The 24,358-nt window shown below is 39.7% G+C and overlaps 1 protein-coding gene across 1 annotated transcript in view; it reads left to right on the plus strand.

The window, feature by feature from the left end:
• DEUP1 (deuterosome assembly protein 1) overlaps window positions 1-24,358 on the plus strand; it is a 58,902-nt gene that overhangs the window by 14,892 nt on the left and 19,652 nt on the right. The window contains exons 7-11 of the mRNA XM_077810707.1: window positions 6,013-6,158; window positions 6,830-6,935; window positions 8,587-8,784; window positions 9,572-9,658; window positions 13,586-13,785. Coding sequence (XP_077666833.1) covers window positions 6,013-6,158; window positions 6,830-6,935; window positions 8,587-8,784; window positions 9,572-9,658; window positions 13,586-13,785 — 737 coding nt within the window. The remainder of the gene's footprint in view (window positions 1-6,012; window positions 6,159-6,829; window positions 6,936-8,586; window positions 8,785-9,571; window positions 9,659-13,585; window positions 13,786-24,358) is intronic.

Here is a 24,358-nt window from a genome sequence, read left to right on the forward strand (position 1 = left end):
GTGGAGTAGTACACAAGATGCTATGAAATTGTGTCTAAGTATCTAGAAAAAATGTATGGTAATATATTTTGTTATAGGCAGAGCTGGTAGCACAACCTGCTATTAGGGTTGGCCACCACCCTTGAGGCTTGTCAAAGTTGCGGTAGCCTATCCCCTGGTTTTGTGGGTTATAGTGCTGTCCAGAATCTCTGCAGTGCTGTATACTGCAACCCCATCTGCGATATACCCTTCTTTCCCTCAGCTTGCCTTCCATGCCAGAACTTGGGAGGGTATCCTCGGAAGGCAGTCTTACTGGTATCTTTTTTAGTTCTTCTTTGACTAGGGTCCCTATGGGTGCTCCAGTTCAGTGTGATTTTTGGTAGTAGTGCCAGCTATGTAGGGCTGTGTGGGCAAACTGCCTTCAGTTTCTTCTCAATCACCTAGGCCTCAGAGTATTTAGCATGCCCACGTTAGAGCTGGTCAAGCTTGCCTCTAACTTTCAGTTAGTTGTAGTGTTTTGTTTAATTTAATGTAGTATTTAGTATTTATTTGCTTTATTCTTGAGACTCTTTACTTATTTCCCTCAAGCATCCTCTCACCCTCTCCTCCTGGGAGGTCTCCCTCCATTTCAGAAAATATGTCAGGATCATCGGGACTCAAGCATGTGTGACATTTATGCCAATTATTTGCAAATGTCTAATTAAAGTATTTGCATGTATGCAAATTATTTGTATTTTCACGTAAACTTCTGCTTAACAACTAAGCAGCACAACACTTGGCAACTGTGGCAGGAGGGTGGGTGCCTGAAAGGTAGGTTGGTGCTGTTTTGGAGCTGCCTTGGTGGGGAGGTAAGCTGCAGTACATGGATTTGTGGGATGGTCAGGGGGCTGTATGGGTGGAGGTGGCTGAGAGATGCTGGGACATATCTGAGGTTTATGGGGCTGTTTGGACAGAAGATGGGGTAACTGTGGTATTGTAGGGGAGGCTGGATGAAGCTGTGTTTGTAGGAGTACCCAAGAGGGAGAAGACGGGGGTAAAGTCATTGCATGAGGGAAGATGCATGGTAGAATCCTAGAATATCTGGGTTGGAAGGTACCTCAGGAGGTCATCTAGTCCAACCCCCTGCTCAAAGCTTGACCAATCCCCAACTAAATCATCCCAGCCAGGGCTTTGTCAAGCCTGACTTTAAAAACCTCAGAGGAAGGAGATTCCACCACCTCCCTAAGTAATGCATTCCAGTGCTTCACCGCCCTCCTAGTGAAAAAGTTTTTCCTAATATCCAACCTAAACCTCCCCCACTGCAACTTGAGACCATTACATTAGCTTAGGGAAGATAAATTTGTGGGGATGTCCAGGAAGATAGTAGGGGAGGTGTCTGGGAGGAAGAAGGAAAGAGCTGGAGAGGGCATCTTGGGAAAGTTGGGATGAGCCAAGTAAGGGTGGTGAAGGGTTAGGGGAGAGCTGGGACCTATTGGGAATGGGGGAGAGAGGAAGCATGGATGAGAGGGACTGGCTGGTTACTGTGGCGGGTTGCCTGGGGCTTGTATTGGGCCTCCCTCACCTTCTGTCCTTCCCACCTTTGGTTCCCTGCTCCTTCTGGCTGCTTTTTCCCCCCCTGGGCTCCAACAGGGGAGCAGTGAGCCAGAGGCCAATTGGCTGCCTGCTAAGCAGGAGCAACAGCAGCCGAGAAAGAGATCTTGGAGTCATTGTGCATAGTTCTCTGAAAACATCCAGTCAGTGTTCAGTGGCAGTCAAAAAAGCTAACAGAATGTTAGGAACAATTAGGAAAGGGATAGATAATAAGACAGTAAATATCATAATGCCACTATATAAATCCATGGTATGTTTACATCTTGAATACAGCATGTAATTCTGGTTGCCCATCTCAAAAAAGATATATTAGAATTGGAAAAGGAACAGAGAAGAGCAATAAACATGAGTAAGGGTTTGGGACAGCTTCCATATGAGGAGAAATTAAAAAGACTGGGACTAAGGGGGGATATAATAGAGGTCTATAAAATCATGACTGGTGTGGAGAAAGTTAATAAGGAAGTGTTATTTATACACCTTCACAAAACACAAGAACTAGGGGTCCCCCAATGAAATCAATAGGTAGCAGGTTTAAAATAAACAAAAGGAAGTACTTCTGCACACAACGCACAATCAACCCATGCAACTAATTGCCAGGGGATGTTGTGAAGGCCAAGAGTATAACTGGGTTCAAAAAAGGATTAGATAAGTTAATGAGGATGGGTCCATCAATGGCTATTAGTCAACATGGTCAGGGATACAACCCCATGCTCTAAGTGTCCCTGAGACTGTCAGATTCTGGGACTGGATGGCAGGGGATGGATCACTTGATAATTGTCCTGTTCTGTTCATTCTCTTTGAAGCATCTGGCATTGGCCACTGTCGGAAGACAGGATACTGGGCTAGATGGACCATTGGTCTGACCCAGCATGCCTATTCTTATGTTCTTTAATAACCATAAGCCATGATTAAGGCTCATTCCTGCAGCTTGTTGAACTCAGACTGGGCTGTGGTCTGGAAATATTTGAGGTATGGCCTGTATGTGTGTGTGTGATACTTGGCAGATCTGCGTAGTTCAGCTGGTGGTAGTGAATTCACTAGTGGTAATGAATTTACATGACAACTTAGTCACACACATCTAACAAAGAAGTTGAACAGGTACAGGGAAGAGTTAAGAGTAAAGTTGGTCAGAAATTTTGGAAAATACTAATTTGTCAAAACTGAAAGTTTTTGTAGGAAAGTGTTGGTTGTGACTAATTATTTGACTAAGAAGAGTTCAGAAAAAAGTTTTGAAATTTTCTGAAATGTTTCTTTTGATATCTTCAGCACAAAAAAAATCACATTTTCTGGTTTTAAATGTCTTTTTGGTTTGAAATTTAAGCTAATTAGAATAAAAAACATTTTGAAAATATCAAAACAAAATGGCCTAGTTAAGGCACCTAGTGGAGAAATGAAGCACTGTTTGTGAGAAAAACTGCTGGCTTGTTGAAGGTTTAAATGTAGCTGCAGTCTGGGTTCTTTGAATTATAAAAGTGCTACTGCTTTTATTATTTAATATCCATTCCTGCTCAATTCCAAAGCAGGAGTTATATGATTATAAATATAGTAATAAGAATTTCCTGAGTTTGAGTCCACTCACTATCACCCTACAAGGAGCTGACAGATTCCTGGAATCCAAAACTTTCCTGCCTGTTTGGAAGCAATGACAGTGTTATACAGGGAATTTAGCTGAAAAGCATGCAGGATCCAGCAGCCAAACTAGAAGGCCTTGCAGAATTTCTGGGCTATAGTAAATGCTTGACAATACATTCATAATCAATTCTTAAAAGAATCAAACTCTAAGGTAGCCATGAGTAAGTCCTTGTAGCCTCTATTAAGAGTTCATTAAATTTAATTTTTACTTGGATATCCTCAGAGATGCACTTCGGTGTTTAACTAAAGCTTTTAACCCTTTCAACAAAGGGCCAGCCCAGTGGTGGAGTTGTAGCACAATGCTTTGAAATGCTAGAGATCTTATACACGATTCAAGCTTGGTCCACCCCTCTGAAGCCAACAAAGGCTGTGAGAATTTAGTCAGTATGCCAACCTCCTGTAGGAGAGAGGGAGTGCTTCACATCACCCTTCAGCAACCTTTACAGGCAAAGAAAATCACAGTCCTCTTCTTTGGTTAGAAGAAAGGTCACTCTAATCTGAGATTCTCTCTCTCTCTCCCCCTCCCCCACCCCCCTTTTTTGGGGAATAAACCCTTTGAAGGGACTCACTTGCAATAGCTGTTCTGGATTCACTCTTCTGAGATTTGAATTTCCATGGTCATTTTTGAAGTTTAAAAAGCTTTCTTTTCACTTTTAAATGTATTGAAATAAAATGAAGAAGTGATGAAAAACACTTAACATTTTCTTAGCATACTATCTTAAAGGCAAAGTCCACTACCATTGGAACATCCTTGTTTCTTTTATCTACTACTTGGTCTTTTTTGCCAGTGCTCAAAAGTTATGTTTTCAAATTATATGCTCATATTTTGTTATAATTGTGCTGGTTATAATGAGGGCTTATACAAAAATGTTATTATTTCAAGCATAATACTGTTGCCCTTTTTGACCCAAGCAGCTAGTCAGAGTTTGGGGCCCTCTGGGTGTTCCAATTGGGAGTAGAAATTAGTGTTAGGTATTTCTTTGATGCAGTTTTGTGTATTTACAAAGAAAGTACAAAGTCCTGTGGTCTCTGAATGCAGAAGGAATCAAATAGCAGGAAACAGCTTCTTTTGCTTACAGCATCAAGAGCACTCTTATGAGCCTGCACTCTGACTCAAAAGTCTCTCTCTAGGTTTTTTCCAGGATCAGCCACCATGTTCCTTTAGGCTGTCTTTTTCTTGTCTGTTCTCAGCTTTTTAGTGTAATCACACACACACATCCATGCTTGCTCACTTCTGGGCAGGTTCACACACTCATTTTGCCTTAGGTGGGGCTTATGCTTACAGTTAGGGTGAGTTCACACCTATCAGTCTCAATCACATAACAAGCTTTCACCAAGCTCATAACAATATGATGTTTACGTGTCAGTTGTTTGTCACATTTTTAATGCTAAGAAATGAAAGGTGAAGTAGGGTCAACACTAGAGAAATCTGAGGGCAAAGCTCAATAGTGATAGTTTGAAACCTTGTATAGTTCATGCTATAAATAAATTGTCATCTCTGACTAGCTTATGCTCATATAAATGTGTTAGTCTCTAAGGTGCCACAAGTACTCCTTTTTTTTTTTTTTTTTTGGAGATGAATGAGTGCATGTTTTAGCGAGACAGATTCTACTTCAGAGTGGCCTCTGCATGTTTCCACATGTAGAATCTAGTCACATACACTGCAAGCTTCTGGAAGTTTTTAGAGAGTGTCTGTTGGAGCCATTCACCTCCTTCCTAATCTTCTCCTTATTCAGGATTCCAAGGATATAAAATGTTAGACCTCAATGTTAGGAAAATATAAAATACCACTAAATGATGCCACTGAATCCTGCATCATAGAGTGTGATCTAGAACAGTAGTTCTCAACCAGGGGTCTGTGGTCTCCTGGGGGGCCACAAGCAGGTTTCAGGGGGTCCACCAAAATAAACTGGGCTTCAGCCCTGGGTGGTGGGACTCAGGGAGGGAGCGCCACCTCTACCCCCTGTGTCACCTCAGTGGGCCACCCAGCCTGCAGGTCAGCACCAACAAGAAGTTTCACACTAAGTTATAAAATATATATACTAATTTTTTTATTTTTGTATTCGCAAAAAGAAAAGGAGTACTTGTGGCACCTTAGAGACTAACACATTTATTTGAGCATAAGCTTTCGTAAAGCTTATGCTCAAATAAATTTGTTAGTCTCTAAGGTGCCACAAGTACTCCTTTTCTTTTTGCGAATACAGACTAACACGGCTGCTACTCTGAAACCTGTTATTTTTGTATGTATATTATGCTTTTCTTTTTATATTATATATATGTGTGTGTGTAACTATATAACTATCAATTTAATTCAGCTTTTAATCTATTGGGTATGCAGAAAAACAGTTGTTGTGGCACAGGTGGGTCATGAAGTTTTTATAACATATTGGGGAGTGGGGGGGGCTCAGAAAAGAAAAAGGTTGAGAACCCGTGGTCTAGATAGAACTTGTAGCAAACTGGAACTGTTCTGGAAAACTTAAATAAAATGAGAAGTTACCATAATGCTGTAGAAGGTTTCCTATGAATATGTCAGAGACAAATGCATCTTAGCACTGCATGACCTAAAGAACTTCAAGTATCTTATTTTTGAGCGACATTTTGGAGAGAGAGACTGACTGTTGAAAACCTTACAAAAGCAATGCCTTCTCCAAAATAGGAACTGGCCTCAGAATAAAAGCAATTTTTCAAATAAAAATTGCTTCTTAAATTCATATTAAATATGTAATATAAAGTATATGTCAGCATATTTATGCTACAAGACCATTGAATTTAAAGCCACTATTGAGTCATTTTGATCATTTATTTATTTAGAACATGGAGGCAGGACTTTCAGAGATGAGAAATGAGTTGCAGTCACGTGATGCCCTCTGGAGAGGGATGGAAGCAGAATTCCAGCAGTTGCGTAAAGAATTATTGAAAATTGGAGAATGTAAAAACATCCAAGAAAATCAAATGAAGTATGTATTTGAAAGACATCATTTACATTGTAAAGAATTTGTGAGCTAAATAACGTTTTTCTTCCCTTTGGTTTATATTGGGTTTTTTTAAAAGATCTTGTAGATTAGAAAATCAAATTCATGTTTGAATTAATATTTTAGTAATTTTATTTTATGAGATTGTAATCAATAGCTAGACACACAGTTAAACAGTTTTCATGATGCCTAATTGTTTAAAATATGTTTTATATGGCTTTATATGCTCATTTGATTAAAGGAAAACCTTTCCTTTGGTCTAGGTTCTCTAACACAGTTTAAAAAAATACATTGATTAAAAAAACAAGACTCTCTAACACTCCCACCCCTTGATAACAATTTGTATGATTTTTACAGCTAGGCTAGTAAATGTTTTTTGCTGTAGCCATGTGGCATTATATGGCATGTGGTTCACAAGTGATTTCAGGATTCTTTCAGCAGACAGATGGTCCATAGATCTACCAAGCTCCACCCTGGTTTAGGTGACCAAATCTCCTGCCTTTTCCATAAGAGGATAGCCCTTCCCTGATTGAATGGTGAGGCGAAAACTTCTGTAAGCTGTGGCTCATGGCATTGTCTGCCCACTTCATGGGTTTTTCTTATGTAGGAAACAATTTGACTCTCAATAATTATTATTAATGCTTTTTTATTTAAAGGCTTCAATCAGCCTATGCACATTGTATTCAGGAACTGGAAGACAAAAAAGCGGACCTATTAAAGTTAGAACAACACCAGGAAAGTCAGCAAAAAGAGCTAAACAAGGTATTCCACATTTGTAAATATTTTGAAATCTTAGTTGTAATAGAGTTTTTTTTTTTTTTTAAGTATTAAGGCAAAATCATTACCTTGCTTATATGAATACACCAAAGTGCATAGGAGAATAGCTGCATTTTCACAGGTAGGAAGGAAGCTTATGTGTGTACTGTGTTCCCAGAAGGAATAGGACAGCTGTACACTCAACACTATTGTGCACTGGGCAAACATCAGAACTGGGCGCAACATGCAAATAGAGGCAGAGACCCATGTCAAAGGGGCACAGTCATGGAAATAACTCCCCTACACAGACCATTTAGGCCGAAACATAAGCTGCACTGGCTGAACAGTTGGAGCAAGTTAGCATGGGCACCTTGGAATACAATACACATAACACAGCTCAGTGCAGGGCTTCTTTGGTTGAACTGTTTTCAGAGTAGCAGCCATGTTAGTCTGTATCCGCAAAAAGAAAAGGAGGACTTGTGGCACCTTAGAGACTAACAAATTTATTTGAGCATAAGCTTTCATGAGCTACAGCCATACTTCTTGTACAGGACCCTGGTGAGGTCAGTGTAGCAGTGGTATGAGGTGACATATGGCTTGGTGGGTCGCTATACCAAAAATGGCTGTGTTACTCTCTCTGGTGTGTAGGGGATGCCCTGCCCTTTCTTCACACATACAGCTTACTCTATGACCAGGGATGTGAGCAGCAGCATCTGCAACTGGGAACAGCCTACGTGGCTGCTGAAGCAGATTTATAGTGACTTTGACATGAGGTCATGATCTATCCCTCAGATGTTTATATCTAAATTTAATTGCTTTAAAATGTTTATATTTTTGTAATAAAATGAAAATATCATCAACTATTGATCATGTTCATTATTATGGGAAACTAATTAAAACAAATTCAGATGTAGTTTGGCTGGTTTTTGTTCTTGCTCCTAGGTAATATGAGACTCTTCTGGTGTTGCATTATTTGTTACTGGCAGAAGGATAATGTGACCCACAATCTCTTTATAGACACTCTGGAGTACGAGACAGAGGAAGGTTTTGCAGAAAATATTACTTTAAATGTTATGTATTATAGCAGCAGTAGCTGTCATAAAGTGACTTTGGTGGCAAATTTTTATTCTGTGATAGCTAATACTAATAAGAGCTCTGTTCCATAATACTGTATAAGCTCTTTATTTTTGTGATTATTTCTCATAAAGAACTTCTGTGGGTTCATTTTGAGTTAAATGAGTGCTTTTAAGACAGCCTAAACTAATTTAGAGGTAAGGTAAATACATCTTAGTAAGTAATACCTTTCAATAGATTTATTTTGTCTTAAGGTATAATTATTAAAATTAATATTTTTATAAACCCTATGCTTATTGTTTGTTTGTTGTTGTGAATTTAAATATTATTACCACTTTTGACATCAGGGAAATAGACAAATGAACTAAAGAATAAATTATGGATTGTGAAAAGATGCTGAATAAAGAAAAAAGTTAATTGCATTGAATCATAAAGATAGTTTATTTTAAAATTGCCTTAAAATTACTGATATTTGGAAGAGTTGGTGTACTGGAATAGGGGAGGAAAAATCACTAGTAGTTGATAAGTGATGTGATCTTATATACTGCATAAACATTGTCTTTTGGGAACATATTTGCTACAGATAAGGGACCATCTTTATCAAGAGAAGCAGTCCCATAGCTCTGAGCAGGAAAGAATGAGGACAGAAATCTCTGACCTGACAGAAGAGCTTCATCAGAAGGAGATCACTATAGCAACTATCATGGAGAAAGCTACTCTTCTGGAAAGAAAGTTAAAAATGGAGTTAGAGATAAAAGAAAAATTGTTAGCAAAACAACAGGTAAGCAAGCAAGCAAAAAAAAAAAAAAAAAAAAGACTAGGTCATTCTCCAGCTCAGTACTGATAATGACATACATTGCTTAAAAAAAAAAAAAAAAGAAATTACATCTTGTGCTTTAGTTTTCATCGGCCTGCTATTATATTCAAGCTTTATAATAATAATATAATATAATAATAATACGAAAATAAAGCGAAATGGCGCCAGAACAATAAAGGACCAGTAAATGTCATTTGTGTAACATCTAACTTTAACATATGGTCCCATTTAGATCATCAGTACTGTAGTTACATTTAAGCACATAGAAGATCTTGAAAAATTCTAAGTTGGTTTTATTATGCCTACTACATCATTAAAATTGTTCATTAGATTATCCAGAAAATTTGTTTAATTTTGACAGCTCTTTTTAACTTGTTGATTAAAGAATGTTTATGAAATTGTTTGGAGAAGCCTGTCAGTTGTAAAGCTCGATTGTTAATCTTGCAGTATTGTAAATCATTGTAAACTTCAGTTTTAAAAACAAATAAGCTCCGTCCCTTACTCACATATTTGAAAACATCTGGGTAGCAGAAACACAATTTACCCAAACCCTTGAAATTTAGAGGTGCTCATTTCTGCTTATGTTGGGAATTTAATGCTTCTTGTATTCAAGAAAAGCTTTCACTATATTAGTGTCATGATTCTTTATGAATGTTTTGAGTAAAGTATAAAATTAAACTTATACAGAACTATACTGAATATTTTATAGCTAATATTGTTAAGTTCAACTAGGAATTTAATTTTTCCCCAGTTGTCAGAGATGAGGTATGAAGCTATCAGATCGAAAAACACACATTTGAAGAAGATGATAGAAAATTTAGAGTCTAGAAGATACATGGTAATTTTTGTAGCTGTAAAATATACAAAGCAGTTATTTATGTTTGTTGATGTAATAATCTCGGGGTTAATTAAATAACAAACCAGTGAATGAGAAAGGAATAAGACTTTAATAAAAGAAACTGGAGAGCTTCTGCACACAGCCATGCAGTGTTCCCAACCCTGGCCTCTAGGGAAAAACTCCAAATTCCTACACTAACAACATTGTCTCTTATGAGGGAACATCTCCAAATCACAATCTTTCATAAATATTGTGAAAGGTTGTCCCTCTTTGGTGCCCCCTGATGTGCTGAGATACCACTGAGCCTGTCTGTTATGCCAATCTGGGCACCCTTTGTACTTGTCTTGCTGAGCCAAGCTATTAAGCTTCCTCTAGCACATGGGGTTATGTTATAAACAAGAAATAAGTTTATTAACTACAAAAGGTGAATTTTAAGTGAATATAAAAGATAACAGACAGAACAAAGTAGATTACTGAGCAAATAAACCGAAGTACGCAAACTAAGCTCAATTTACTTAAGAGAATCATAGAATATTAGGGTTGGAAGAGACCTCAGGAGGTCATCTAGTCCAATCCCCTGCTCAAAGCAGGACTCACACCAACTAAATCATCCCAACCAGGGCTTTGTCAAGCCAGGCCTTCAAAACCTCTAAGGATGAAGATTCCACCACCTCCCTAGGTAACGCATTCCAGTGCTTCACCACCCTCTTAGTGAAATAGTGTTTCCTAATATCCAACCTAGACCTCCCCCACTGCAACTTGAGACCATTGCTTCTTGTTCTGTCATCTGCCACCACTGAGAACTGCCTAGCTCCATCCTCTTTGGAACACCCCTTCAGGTAGTTGAAGGTTGCTATCAAATCCCCCCTCACTCTTCTCTTCTTCAGACTAAATAACTGCAGTTCCCTCAGTCTCTCCTTGTAAGTCAATTACAAAATGTAATTTCTTACCCTAAATGTTATTTTAGGCAGGTTGCAAAGTTTCTGTGGTTCAGGGTTCCAGTTATATTTCTTTTCAGACTGGACCCCTGTCTCAGTCTGGACTTTCTCCCTGCCTCCCCTTCAAGTGGCTTTAGCGGTCTTTCTTCTTGGGCACACAGGCCATGAAGAGGAGTCCAGTTTGCCTTCCTCCCCACCCTTAAATAGGATTGACATAAGGCGGGTATCCTTTGTTTCCCAAACTTGACCCCCCCCCCCTTCCTTCCTTCCAGTGGATCCTTACAAGAAGTCCCAGGTAATGTTTAGTATCAGGTGACAAGATCACCTGACCTAGTAGTGTCACAGTTATGTCCCCGAACACCTCCAGGAGGGAGAGAGATTAGTATCTTCATGGTTTTGTTGTTCCTTCCTGATAGCTCATCAAATTTGATGGCCTGTTGTCTGGTGGGTGTCTTCCCAATACACACCCAGTTGTAATTGTTACATAGTCCAGATTTCTAATTTTAGATACAGAAATGATACATGCATACAAATTGGATAATCACATTCAGTAAATTATAACCTTTCCAATTGTATCGTACAAGATCCATCTTGCATAAAGTACATCTCCATTTATCATATCCATAACATAAGCATATTTCCAAAAATTCTAAGGCATTCTAATTCAGCTTAATGGAGCTTCCCAACCATTATAAGTATAAATATGTAGGTGCCTATATTGTATCTCATTCATACACTTTTATTTTAAACATTTATCAGTGAAATCTATAGACCTTTTTTTCCCTTTTAAGAACCAGATGAATTTATTCATTAGTAGAAAACAAACATTATTTGCAACTTTAATTACTAACATTATGACAAACTATGCATAAAAAGCTGCTTATTTTGAAGTATTTCCTTCATGGATTTTCATTTGTGTTACATAAGAGCCCAATTCTTTGACGTACTAAGCACCTCCAGTAGAATTCGGAGCTTCCTCAATGTCTGTGGAAGTTAATGGGGGTTAAAGATGCTCAAAACTATGAAGAAGATGCCCAGCATTTTGCAGATATTAGCCTTTAACTAGTTAGCCCTTCTGCACCTTTCCAATTCTTCTAACGCCAAAAATCTGACAAGAGCTTCTTTTTTGTACTAGTTGAAATTTTGGTTGAATCAGTGAGCTTTTGGACCTGCCAAACTAATTCATTTTACAGTAGCTTTTATAATGACAGTCTTTCAAAGTCACCTCTGAGGGTAGTGTTGGAATTGGATTTCAATCTCTAAACTCAGTTACCATTTTTTTTTTCTATTGCATCTTTTTGAACTCCAGGGAAGCCTGTTTGTTTATAAACAAATGTCTAAGAAGACTTCTCCAGATTTTTTATCAATAGTCTGACATGTCTTTCTAGATGTTTTGCCTTTGACACCAATGTATTGCTACTATATATAGTGTTTAAACGAATAATCTCATAATGCCTTTGTGTATTTTTTCTTATTATTCTTTAGTGGAAATATTACTTGAGGAAGAAATATAGTTAAATCAACTGCAAGCTTTGGCAGCTAAGGACTGCTTTCATAGCTTAGTTTTTCAAGGAGAGTAATTCAAATACACCAAACAATTTTACTACTCTACTGCCTTGAATGCATTGTTTGTGGAAAAATTCTAATTTAATTTTATTGTGTTTCAAAGGCTATTATTCACAGTATCCCATTTATGTAGTTCTTTTTCTCTAGAAGCATTTCTACCGGTGTATCATTTACTATGAATGCTGTTTCAGAGTAGCAGCCGTGTTAGTCTGTATCCGCAAAAAGAAAAGAAGTACTTGTGGCACCTTAGAGACTAACAAATTTATTTGAGCATAAGCTTTTGTGAGCTACAGCTCACTTCATTGGATGCATGCAGTGGAAAATACAGTAGGACGATTTTATATACACAGAGAACATGAAACAATGGGTGTTACCATACACACTGTAACGAGAGTGATCAGGTAAGGTGAGCTTTTACCAGCAGGAGAGAAAAAAAACCTTTTGTAGTGATAATCAAGATGGGCCATTTCCAGCAGTTGACAAGAACGTGTGAGGAACAGTAGGGGGGAAAAATAAACCTGGGGAAATAGTTTTACTTTGTGTAATGACACATCCACTCCCAGTCTTTATTCAAGCCTAATTTAATGGTGTCCAATTTGCAAATTAATTCCAATTCAGCAGTCTCTCATTGGAGTCTGTTTTTGAAGGTTTTTTTTTTTTTGTAATATTGCGACTTTTAGATCTGTAATCAAGTGACCAGAGAGATTGAAGTGTTCTCCGACTGGTTTTTGAATGTTGCAATTCTTGACATCCAATTTGTGTCCATTTATTCTTTTACGTAGAGAGTCTCGACTGTCCGGTTTGGCCAATGTACATGGCAGAGGGGCATTGCTGGCACATGATGGCATATATCACATTTGTAGTGGGACTGGGAGTGGATGTGTCATTACACAAAGTAAAACTATTTCCCCATATTTATTTTTCCCCCCTACTGTTCCTCACACGTTCTTCTCAACTGCTGGAAATGGCCCATCTTGATTATCACTACAAAAGGTTTTTTTTTCTCTCCTGCTGGTAATAGCTCACCTTAACTGATCACTCTCGTTATAGTGTGTATGGTAATACCCATTGTTTCATGTTCTCTGTGTATATAAAATCGTCCTACTGTATTTTCCACTGCATGCATCCGCTGAAGTGGGCTGTAGCCCATGAAAGCTTATCATTCTTGACGTCTGATTTGTGTCCATTTATTCTTTTACGTAGAGACTGTCCGGTTTGGCCAATGTACATGGCAGAGGCACATTGCTGGCACGTGATGGCATATATCACAAGTACTCCTTTTCTTTTTGTGAATGCTGTGTGATTACATATGGTAACTAAGTATTTAGCAAACAGTGTTGCCTTGTGTTTCATGTTAAAAAATATTAATTCTAGTTACAGTGAAAAAATGCCCATTTAATGATGATTTTATTTTCTTCCACAGACCATAGATTTATCTAACACAGAACATGAGAGTTACACAGCTTCCATTCATGAACTGGAGTGTGAGAATGAAAGGTTACGAAATAATCTTGGTAAATTGCAGAGTGATTCAGAAACATCAATATTGGCTACTCTGGATAGATATGGAGAAACAAAGCACACTAAGCAAATCCGATTAGAAATGCAAGAAAAGGAAGAGAGGTAAAATTTAAGTTGCAAAGATACATTAATTTTTCCATAAGCGTTTCGTAAGCATCTTTTAAAAGAATCAAATCCTGAAGTCCTTACTTCATTTTTGTTCATTTAAAACTCCTACTACCTCAATAGACATTTAGTCCAATTAGCAAGCCAGTAAGGCTGCAGAATTTGGCCAGAATTTAAATTATTAAAACATCTGTTTATTATTTATAGATTATTTTTGTGCTGTTTCTTCTCAAATCAGTAAAAATTTTGAAGATAACAAAGTACATTGGCACCTAATACTGGAGACCCATGGAAGCCAGTGGGAATTTGCAACTGTTTAATATTGCAGAATTGTACCCAATGGATATAAACTCTGGTTTCTGACTTGCAGGCAATATTACAATATAATAACATCGGAAATCTGATATTATAAATTTAGCAATAAATCAGGACTATAATTATAATTTTAGTGTTGACATCTGCTCTTATACAAAAAATTCTCATTTTTGTTTGTCCACTGGTTATGGTGCAGGAACTCCAGCGTGTGCAAGGGTGCCTAACTGAAGAGAATAGAGGAAATTTGCAAGACAATATAGGACTACATCTAATTTTCATATACATTTATATTAATTTTATTATCAAAATATACACAACCATAATTTGTGTTTGCCCTCAATCTTCCTTGATAATATACTAATAGAAATATTTTTTGTTTGTTCTGAGCAATAAAAATTGGCAGTTTATCAGTTTTGTCTTCACCCTGCAGTCACAGAGATAAGTTAGTCAGGAACACATTTTTATGACTCCAGGGGATACCTCTGAACTCTGACACTAACCTGTGCATCTTATGTTGTTCAAATATGAAGGGAAATTATGGTTCCATTTACTTATTTAGATGTGTATACACACTAAAAAAGAGCAAATATCCATGTGTTATGGGCACCCAGAACATAACTGAAATGTATATCTATCTATCTATAAAAATACTGAAACATATCTAAAGTACAGCAGTACAATTCAGTATGGCCCACTACCAGCAAATCAAGGAATTCAAAAGCTTAAATCGCCCTCCAACAATTCCCCACTCTGACATTTCCTCCCCCAATTTTGAATTCCTGTGAAAAGATGAGCTTTTCAGAATGCCCTGAACATCTTCAAGTTCAGGCTACTTGGGCCAAAACCTTTCATCCCAAACTATTTGCCCAACAAAAAAAACAAAAATATACATGTAATGGTGGAGCACCCCCTTATGGCCAGGGATTGCTTTACAAGAACCTTCTCCCTATTAGCCCCCTCTTGCAAGCCCCTTTAAGCACTACACACTGTCTTAGTTGTAGCTTACAACACCCCTTTCTGGGTCTGGTTTAATATCAAATAAAGTTCACACAATCCTCACAGTCCTTAATCACAATGAATCCCACACATAAAGTCCATAACTGTAATTTAACAGTTCATACTTAGCTCCCATTCTTGAGCCACACCCAAAGCTCTTCCTCTGTCAATCTGCTCCACCCAAATCCAGTAATCCTGTCTGGGTGGAGCTCACTCTTTTGGCGCGGGCTTCCCTCTGCATCAGTATCTCCCTTCATCTGACACAGAATGCAATCTATATATTGCCCTCCTCGAGAGAGCTCCTCCTGATTGGCTGGAAGAGAGGCGAGCCCTGCCCCGTCAGACATTACAGAGCTCCTGATCCTAGACCACTAAAGGAACTGTGTTCAAGGGTTTTTCCCACCTTATGCAACTCCTAATATCATTTTCTGGGTCCATTTTTCATTCTAACACCTGAAACCAGGTCTTCTGGCCCCCCTATTCTTAAAGGGCTAGTATGCCCTGTTACATTACAGGAATCACATCACCATTAAAATAAAATGCAGCCATCATTAGGATGACAGGATGGCAGCCAAAGGGCAGCCACCATATAGTATTTTGCACAACAGTGGACATAGCTGAAAATGCACCAAAGGAAATTCTTTTCTCTTAGAGAGTACCATGGGATTATTATTAATTATTATTGATGTAACGCTTCTGCTAGGTGACATCGACAGCACCAAGGGTCTGTTCCATATCTAGGGGTTTCTCTTAACATTACAAAACCAAATTGTCTCGGGCCTCCATCCAGAAATCTGGAAAAACTAAACGCCACCCCTGGGTGCCTCTAAGAGGCAATGTTTCCCCACTTGCAAGCACTGAGTCTGTGGATAACAAAAGAAAACTTTATTAAAAGCAGAGGGATACATAGCATTAACTTGGGAAAGCACCACCACAACAACTCAGAAGTAAGTAAACAATAAATAAAGTAACTAATTAAAGTACCCTCCCCACAGGATCTTGGGCAGCAGTCCTTTGCCTCAGTTTCCCACCTTGTAATGTGAAAATCCAATGAATGAATATCCCTTAAACATACCACTTCCTTTTTCCCTCCACTGGACCCCACTGATGGTTTGTTGTCTGAGGTTAGTGAAGTGCCACAGTCTAGGGGTGAATTCAGGTGGGACAACCTCCCAGCCCACCGTTGAGGGTTGGAAGAGTGATGCTGTTGACTCTGCTCACCGCTGTTGCTGCCACCTCTGTCGCTACTTGTAGTCATTGCTTCCTCTTGCTTCTTGCCAGCATTGCAGTCACTGGCACTGTTTGCCACTGTCACTCCACCAGTCCATTTGTAATTTCAGCTCTTACTGATTTCACAGGGTAGCAGGCAACTTCACTGATACTGCCTCGTATGCATTATATTTTGTCACAATACTGGCCACACCATGAGGTCTAAGGCTCAGGGCCTACCCCAGCTTATCAGAAACTTCAGCTCTAGCAATCACACAGAAGAAAGAAGGATTCACGACTGAGTCTGATCAGCTCTGTCTAAACACTGGAGAAGGAAGGTCAAATGGTTTTAGTACCCTTTAAATAAGTCCACACAACCAGATAAAAACACCTGTCCACAGCCATCTCTTTCACTTGGATTTGGCATCACTACCACTCACTTAGCGAGTTAATTTAGGGTGATCCTCCTCAATTAAGGCATATTAAATATAGTTCTACTGCTCTTTACTCATACAAGAAGGATAATGATAATACATTACCCCTACATCCAAGACTAAAGTGAATTTTAACCCAGACCAGCCAAAACTGATCACTTGGCAAAGCAGGCTAGTCTGCTGATCACCTAGGTAAAGTAGGTGTGTCTTTGAAAATAAGGTCTTCTCCTGAAGTCTTCCCCCCCAGTTCATCAATTGATGGCAGGGGAGAGCTCATTCAGACAACTATGTTTAGATTGTGATAGCACCTAGGAGCTCCAGTCATGGCTATGCCCCCCTTGTGTTAGGCACTGTACAAACACAGAACAAAACCATGGTCCTTGCCCCAAAGAGTTTACACTCTAAAGATCTTTAGTGACAGGCAGACCAGACAAGAGCACAGTTTTTAAGGATTCAGCAGAAAAACCCACACAAATTAAACTCTATAAAACTCAGTTTATGCTTATCAGCTGGTTGAAGAGCTGTATTTATATTCCTTGAATTTTAGTCTTAGTGAGTCTGTTTTTTTCTAACTTGAAGCTTAGAGGAAAATTGTGGCTTTGAGTGCTCTGGAATGCTGTGGTATTGGAGCACTTTGTGTGTTTTAGAAGGAAGCATAACTATGGTGGTCACAATGCCTCCAGGGGCATTGGAGGAGCCTGATGAGGAAAGATGTGGTCTCCTCTGCCTATATTCTTATGCTGACACCAACGAGACTACTCCCATACTTACAGTTAAGCAAGTGCTTAAATGCTTTGCTGGACTGAGGCCAGAGTATATAGTGCCATGTGAGATCATAATGAGGAAGTATATTCTTTGTGGAGGTAATGATGTACTTTGTCGAACCCATTACCGTATTTTGTAAGAGGAGTCTTTTTGTGTCTTTTAAATAGTAAGTGTTGAATGTAACAGTTGAATTACACAGTTTATGTACTTCTAGCAAGCAGCACAGACTAAATAGTGCTTTTCCCCCACCAAAAAGTAGCATAAACTGAGATTAACACCACACAGCTAATTATAACCCAAAGAACAAGGAGAAACAAACAATCAATTACCAGCCCAACCATTGCTGATTTTGTTAGGAGACTCAAAATCCTGCTCACTCTATACAAACAGTCCAATGTCTATACAATCATAAAATCTTACTGGGGAAGTTAACTGTCTATATGTTGCAAAGTTCATTCATTGATTAAATCCTCATATCCATATTATTTTATTATCTTTTCACTTTCTCTATAACTTTTTTCATGTGTAACAGCATAGTTTGAAAATATAACATTTTTGAGTCTGTATGTGACTCATCTCTGCCAAACGGAAACTATTGTGTTGTTTCATTGTTCTGTAAAGGGCTCTTTGTATTGGTATCCTTTTCTTCAACTGTGTGGCTCGAATAACGGGAGCAAGATCTGAAGTGAATGACTATTAAACGTATGAAGCTTGTCATGGTCTTACCTTAGTTTACTAAGAAAGGCAGAGACGGGCTCCGCCTAACAAAGAGAGGGAAGAGCATCTTCACAAGCAGGCTGACTAACCTAGTGAGGAGGGCTTTAAACTAGGTTCACCGGGGGAAGGAGATCAAAGCCCTGAGGTAAGTGGGGAAGTGGGATACCGGGAGGAAGCACGAGCAGGAGTGCGTGAGAGGGGAGGGCTCCTGCCTCATACTGAGAAAGAGGGGCGATCAGCGGGTTATCTCAAGTGCCTATACACAAATGCAAGAAGCCTGGGAAACAAGCAGGGAGAACTGGAAGTCCTGACAAAGTCAAGGACAAAGTGATTGGAATAACAGAGACTTGGTGGGATAACTCACATGACTGGAGTACTGTCATGGATGGATATAAGCTGTTCAGGAAGGACAGGCAGGGCAGAAAAGGTCAGGGAGTTGCATTGTATGTAAGAGAGCAGTATGACTGCTCAGAGCTCAAGTATGAAACTGCAGAAAAACCTGAGAGTCTCTGGATTAAGTTTAGAAGTGTGAGCAACAAGGGTGATGTAGTGGTGGGAGTCAACTATAGACCACCGGACCAGGGGGATGAGGCGGACGAGGCTTTCTTCCGGCAACTTGCAGAAGTTACTAGATCGCATGCCCAGGTTCTCATGGGAGACTTCAATCACCCTGATATCTGCTGGGAGAGCAATACAGCGGTGCACAGGCAATCCAGGAAGTTTTTGGAAAATGTAGGGGACAATTTCCTGGTACAAGTGCTGGAGGAACCAACTAGGGGCAGAGCTCTTCTTGACCTGCTGCTCAGAAACCGGGAAGAATTAGTAGGGGAAGCAAAAGTGGATGGGAACCTGGGAGGCAGTGACCATAAGATAGTCAAGTTCAGGATCCTGACACAAGGAAGAAAGGAAAGCAGCAGAATATGTACCCTGGACTTCAGAAAAGCAAACTTTGACTCCCTCAGGGAGCTGATGGGCAAAATCCCCTGGGAGAATAACATGAGGGAGAAAGGAGTCCAGGAGAGCTGGCTGTATTTTCAAGAATCCTTATTGAAGTAACAGGGACAAACCATCCCGATGAGTAGAAAGAATAGTAAATATGGCAGGCGACCGGCTTGGCTTAACAGTGAAATCCTTGCTGATCTTAAATACAAAAAAGAAGCTTACAAGAAGTGGAAGATTGGACAAATGACCAGGGAAGAGTATAAAAATATTCCTCGGGCATGCAGGAGTGAAATCAGGAAGGCCAAATCACACCTGGAGTTGCAGCTAGCAAGAGATTTTAAGAGTAACAAGAAGGGTTTCTTCAGGTATGTTAGCAACAAGAAGAAAGTCAAGGAAAGTGTGGGCCCCTTACTGAATGAGGGAGGCAACCTAGTGACAGAGGATGTGCAAAAAAGCTAATGTATTCAATGCTTTTTTTGCCTCTGTCTTCACGAACAAGGTCAGCTCCCAGACTACTGCACTGGGCAGCACAGCATGGGGAGGAGGTGACCAGCCCTCTGTGGAGAAAGAAGTGGTTCGGGACTATTTAGAAAAGTTGGACGTGCACAAGTCCATGGGGCCGGATGCGTTGCATCCGAGAGTGCTAAAGGAGTTGGCGGATGTGATTGCAGAGCCATTGGCCATTATCTTTGAAAACTCATGGCTATCGGGGGAGGTCCCGGATGACTGGAAAAAGGCTAATGTAGTGCCCATCTTTAAAAAAGGGAAGAAGGAGGATCCTGGGAACTACAGGCCAGTCAGCCTCACCTCAGTCCCTGGAAAAATCATGGAACAGGTCCTCAAGGAATCAATTCTGAAGCACTTAGAGGAGAGGAAAGTGATCAGGAACAGTCAGCATGGATTCACCAAGGGCAAGTCATGCCTGACTAATCTAATTCTATGATGAGATAACTGGCTCTGTGGATGAAGGGAAAGCAGTGGACGTGTTGTTCCTTGACTTTAGCAAAGCTTTTGACCTGGTCTCCCACAGTATTCTTGCCAGCAAGTTTAAGAAGTATGGGCTGGATGAATGGACTATAAGGTGGATAGAAAGCTGGCTAGATTGTCGGGCTCAACGGGTAGTGATCAATTGCTCCATGTCTAGTTGGCAGCTGGTATCAAGTGGAGTGCCCCAAGGGTCAGTCCTGGGGCCGGTTTTATTCAATATCTTCATAAATGATCTGGAGGATGGTGTGGATTGCACCCTCAGCAAGTTTGCAGATGACACTAAACTAGGAGGAGAGGTAGATATGCTGGAGGGTAGGGATGGGATACAGAGAGACCTAGACAAATTAGAGGATTGGGCCAAAGGAAATCTGATGAGGTTCAACAAGGACAAGTGCAGAGTCCTGCACTTAGGACGGAAGAATCCAATGCACCGCTACAGACTAGGGACCGAATGGCTCGGCAGCAGTTCTGCAGAAAGGGACCTAGGGTTTACAGTGGACGAGAAGCTGGATATGAGTCAACAGTGTGCCCCTGTTGCCAAGAAGGCCAATGGCATTTTGGGATGTATAAGTAGGGGCATTGCCAGCAGATCGAGGGACGTGATCGTTCCCCTCTATTCGACACTGGTGAGGCCTCATCTGGAGTACTGTGTCCAGTTTTGCGCCCCACACTACAAGAAGGATGTGGAAAAATTGGAAAGAGTCCAGCGGAGGACAACAAAAATGATGAGGGGACTGGAACACATGACTTACGAGGAGAGGCTGAGGGAACCGGGGATGTTTAGTCTACGGAAGAGAAGAATGAGGGGGGATTTGATAGCTGCTTTCAACTACCTGAAAGGAGGTTCCAAAGAGGATGGCTCTAGACTGTTCTCAGTGGTAGCAGATGACAGAACAAGGAGTAATGGTCTCAAGTTGCAGTGGGGGAGATTTAGGTTGGATATTAGGAAAAACTTTTTCACTAGGAAAGTGGTGAAACACTGGAATGCGTTACCTAGGGAGGTGGTGGAATCTCCTTCCTTAGAAGTTTTTAAGGTCAGGCTTGACAAAGCCTTGGCTGGGATGATTTAATTGGGGATTGGTCCTGCTTTGAGCAGGGGGTTGGACTAGATGGCCTCCAGAGGTGCCTTCCAACCCTGATATTCTATGATTCTGTTAGTATCAGTTTTGCGTTTGGCTATTCTTATTAAAAACTGTATTGATAGTCAGAAATATTACATTTTGTAACAGGGGCCCAGTTCCATCCTTGTCCCCTGCAGAATTCAGACAGACTCCACTAGGTGTGCTCTTAGTGACACTTTATTTCTATTTCTTTTCACCAATATCACCACAGACCCCGTGCTCCCACCTATTTACAATCTTTGCTGGGCTTTATGGTCGCTGAGATCTTCCTACTCTGGGACCACTGCATTGCCAGGCTCAGCTAGCCCTGTTTCTCCCTCTCTTTCTCCCCACTACTCACCTCCCCCTCTTCTTGTACTTCCTTCCTGTGCCTCTTTTATCAGGGGCCAACTGAATGTTTACCCCACCCAGCCCATCACCCTGATTAGATAATTAGTCTTATTCAGCTTTTCCTGGGGCACTAATTAGCCTCCAAGTGATCAGAGTACAGGCTTACCTACTTACTCCCTAAAGAAAGACTTTCTTAGTCCTGTTTCAGAGTAGCAGCCGTCTTAGTCTGTATCTGCAAAAAGTCCTTAGAGACTAACAAATTTATTTGAGCATAAGCTTTTGTGGGCTAGAGCCCACTTCATCGGATGCATGCAGTGGAAAATACAGTAGGACGATTTTATATACACAGAGAACGTGAAACAATGGGTGTTACATAGACACTGCAACAAGAGTGATCAGTTAAGGTGAGCTATTACCAGCAGGAGAGAAAAAAAAAACCTTTTGTAGTGATAATCAAGATGGGCCATTTCCAGCAGTTGATTATCACTACAAAATGGTTGCCCCCCCCACCGGTAATAGCTCACCTTAACTGATCACTCTCATTACAGTGTGTATGGTAACAACTATTGTTTCATGTTCTCTGTGTATATAAAGTCATCCTACTGTATTTTCCACTGCATGCATCCGATGAAGTGGGCTGTAGCCCATGAAAGCTTATGCTCAAATAAATTTGTTAGTCTCTAAGGTGGCACAAGTACTCCTGTTTTTTTACTATGCTGTATGATTCATATGTCAACATACATTACTGTACCAAGTAGCTAGCAGGACCTGGATCTAAAATATTAAAATAACCTATAGCTCTCCAGCTGCAAAACACCCGTATTTATTTGTCAAATAAAGGTCATGTTAACAACAATTCTCTCCTTTCCCACACCTCACACAATTCTTCATCCCCTCAAACATTTAGAAAGCTCTGCTGCGATCCTTTACATATCATACACTAATGTTTTACTCTTCTTTCATTAAAATCATAATGCAAGACATTGGTTGGGGAGTATCAGAGTTGCTAAATTACTTTTGAATTTATTCTAACATATTAATATGGATACAAATTTTGCATGAAACATTTTACATACATTTTTGTTTTTTCTAAAAGACAGCCTTTTACAAATGCAATATAGTGTAAAAGTTTATTAGTAATGGAGACTGACAATATTCTAGTAGTTTTCCATTAAGTAGCTATTCTAGACAAAATCAGTGGACCTGATTCTGACAACAATCATACCAGTATAAACCAGGAGTAAAACCTTAGTCAATGGAGTTAGGGTGGTGGAAAACCAGTATGAGTAAAATCAGAATCTGACCTAATAGGTATTTAAATTAGGGCTGCCAATTAATCACAGTTAACTCAATTGATTAATGCAAAATGAATTAACTAGATTTTAAAAATTAGTTGCAATTAATCAAAGTTTTAATAACACTGTTAAACAAGAATAGAATACCAATTTAAATTTATTATAAATATTTTGGATTTTTTCTACATTTTCAAATATACTGATTTTATTTACAACACAGAATACAAAGTGTTCAGTGCTCACTTTATATTATTACTTTGATTACAAATATTTGTACTATAATAAAGATAAACAAAAGAAATAATATTTTTCAGTTCACCTGAGACAAGTACTATAGTGCAATCTCTTTATCATGAAAGTGCAACTTACAAATGTAGAATTATTATTTTGCTTTATTTTTAGTGATTATGTAAAAAACCTTTAGCGCCTACAAGTCCACTCAGTCCTACTTCTTGTTCAGCCAGTCACTAAGACAAACGAGTTTGTTTACATTTGCGAGAGAAAATGCTGCCCACTTCTTATTTACAATGTCACCTGAAAGTGAGAAAAGGTATTTGCATGGCACTGTTGTAGCTGGTGTTGCAAGATGCGCTAAACATTCATAGGCCCCTTCATGCTGCGGCCACCAGAAAGGCAATTCCTTAAGGTATGGTAGGCAATTTGTTAACAAGAAAATGGGTTCATCCCTAATAAGTTTTATGAGTATTCAATGCAAAGAAATATTTGCTGTTAAGGCCCTGTGTAGCAGAAGTGAAGTATTGGTGAGTCCTGACCATCAAAAGATACCTGGGTATCAAGAGAGCCTTCCTCTCTCTGCCTAAATTCAGGCATGAGACACTCATCTATGTACAAGGCAAGTAATTTTTTTAATGGCTTATTCCCAGCCATTTTCTGGGTCCTTTCCTACTCCTGAGACAGCATGTGGGTGTCACTATAGCAGTAGGGATGAACGAATTCTGACAGGCCTTTTGCAGTTGGAGAGCTACATAATATAGGTTTCAGAGTAGCAGCCGTGTTAGTCTGTATAAGTCTGTTAGTCTGAGTAGCAGCTGTGTTAGTACTTGTGGCACCTTAGAGACTAACAAATTTATTTGAGCATAAGCTTTCGTGAGCTACAGCATCCGATGAAATCAGCTGTAGCTCACAAAAGCTTATGCTCAAATAAATTTGTTAGTCTCTAAGGTGCCACAACTCCTCCTTTTCTTTTTACATAATATAGGGAGCTCTTGGGTACAAGAGAAGGTGGGATGCTGTGACGCTTCCCAGGGGTACCCAGGGTTGTGAGGCACCTTACTAACAGCTGCCCTTAGTGGGAGGAAGCCTTGTTTCTGTCTTCCAGGGTTCAGTTCCCTGACTCCACCAGCCACAGGCAACAAAAGCACGCCCCTCTCAGCCTATGAAGGCTTGGCTGTCCCTCACCAGGCAAGCAATAGGCACACTCCAATCCCCCAAAACTCTC

Source organism: Eretmochelys imbricata, chromosome 1 (genome assembly GCF_965152235.1).
Source record: "Eretmochelys imbricata isolate rEreImb1 chromosome 1, rEreImb1.hap1, whole genome shotgun sequence".
Lineage (NCBI taxonomy): Eukaryota > Metazoa > Chordata > Testudines > Cheloniidae > Eretmochelys > Eretmochelys imbricata.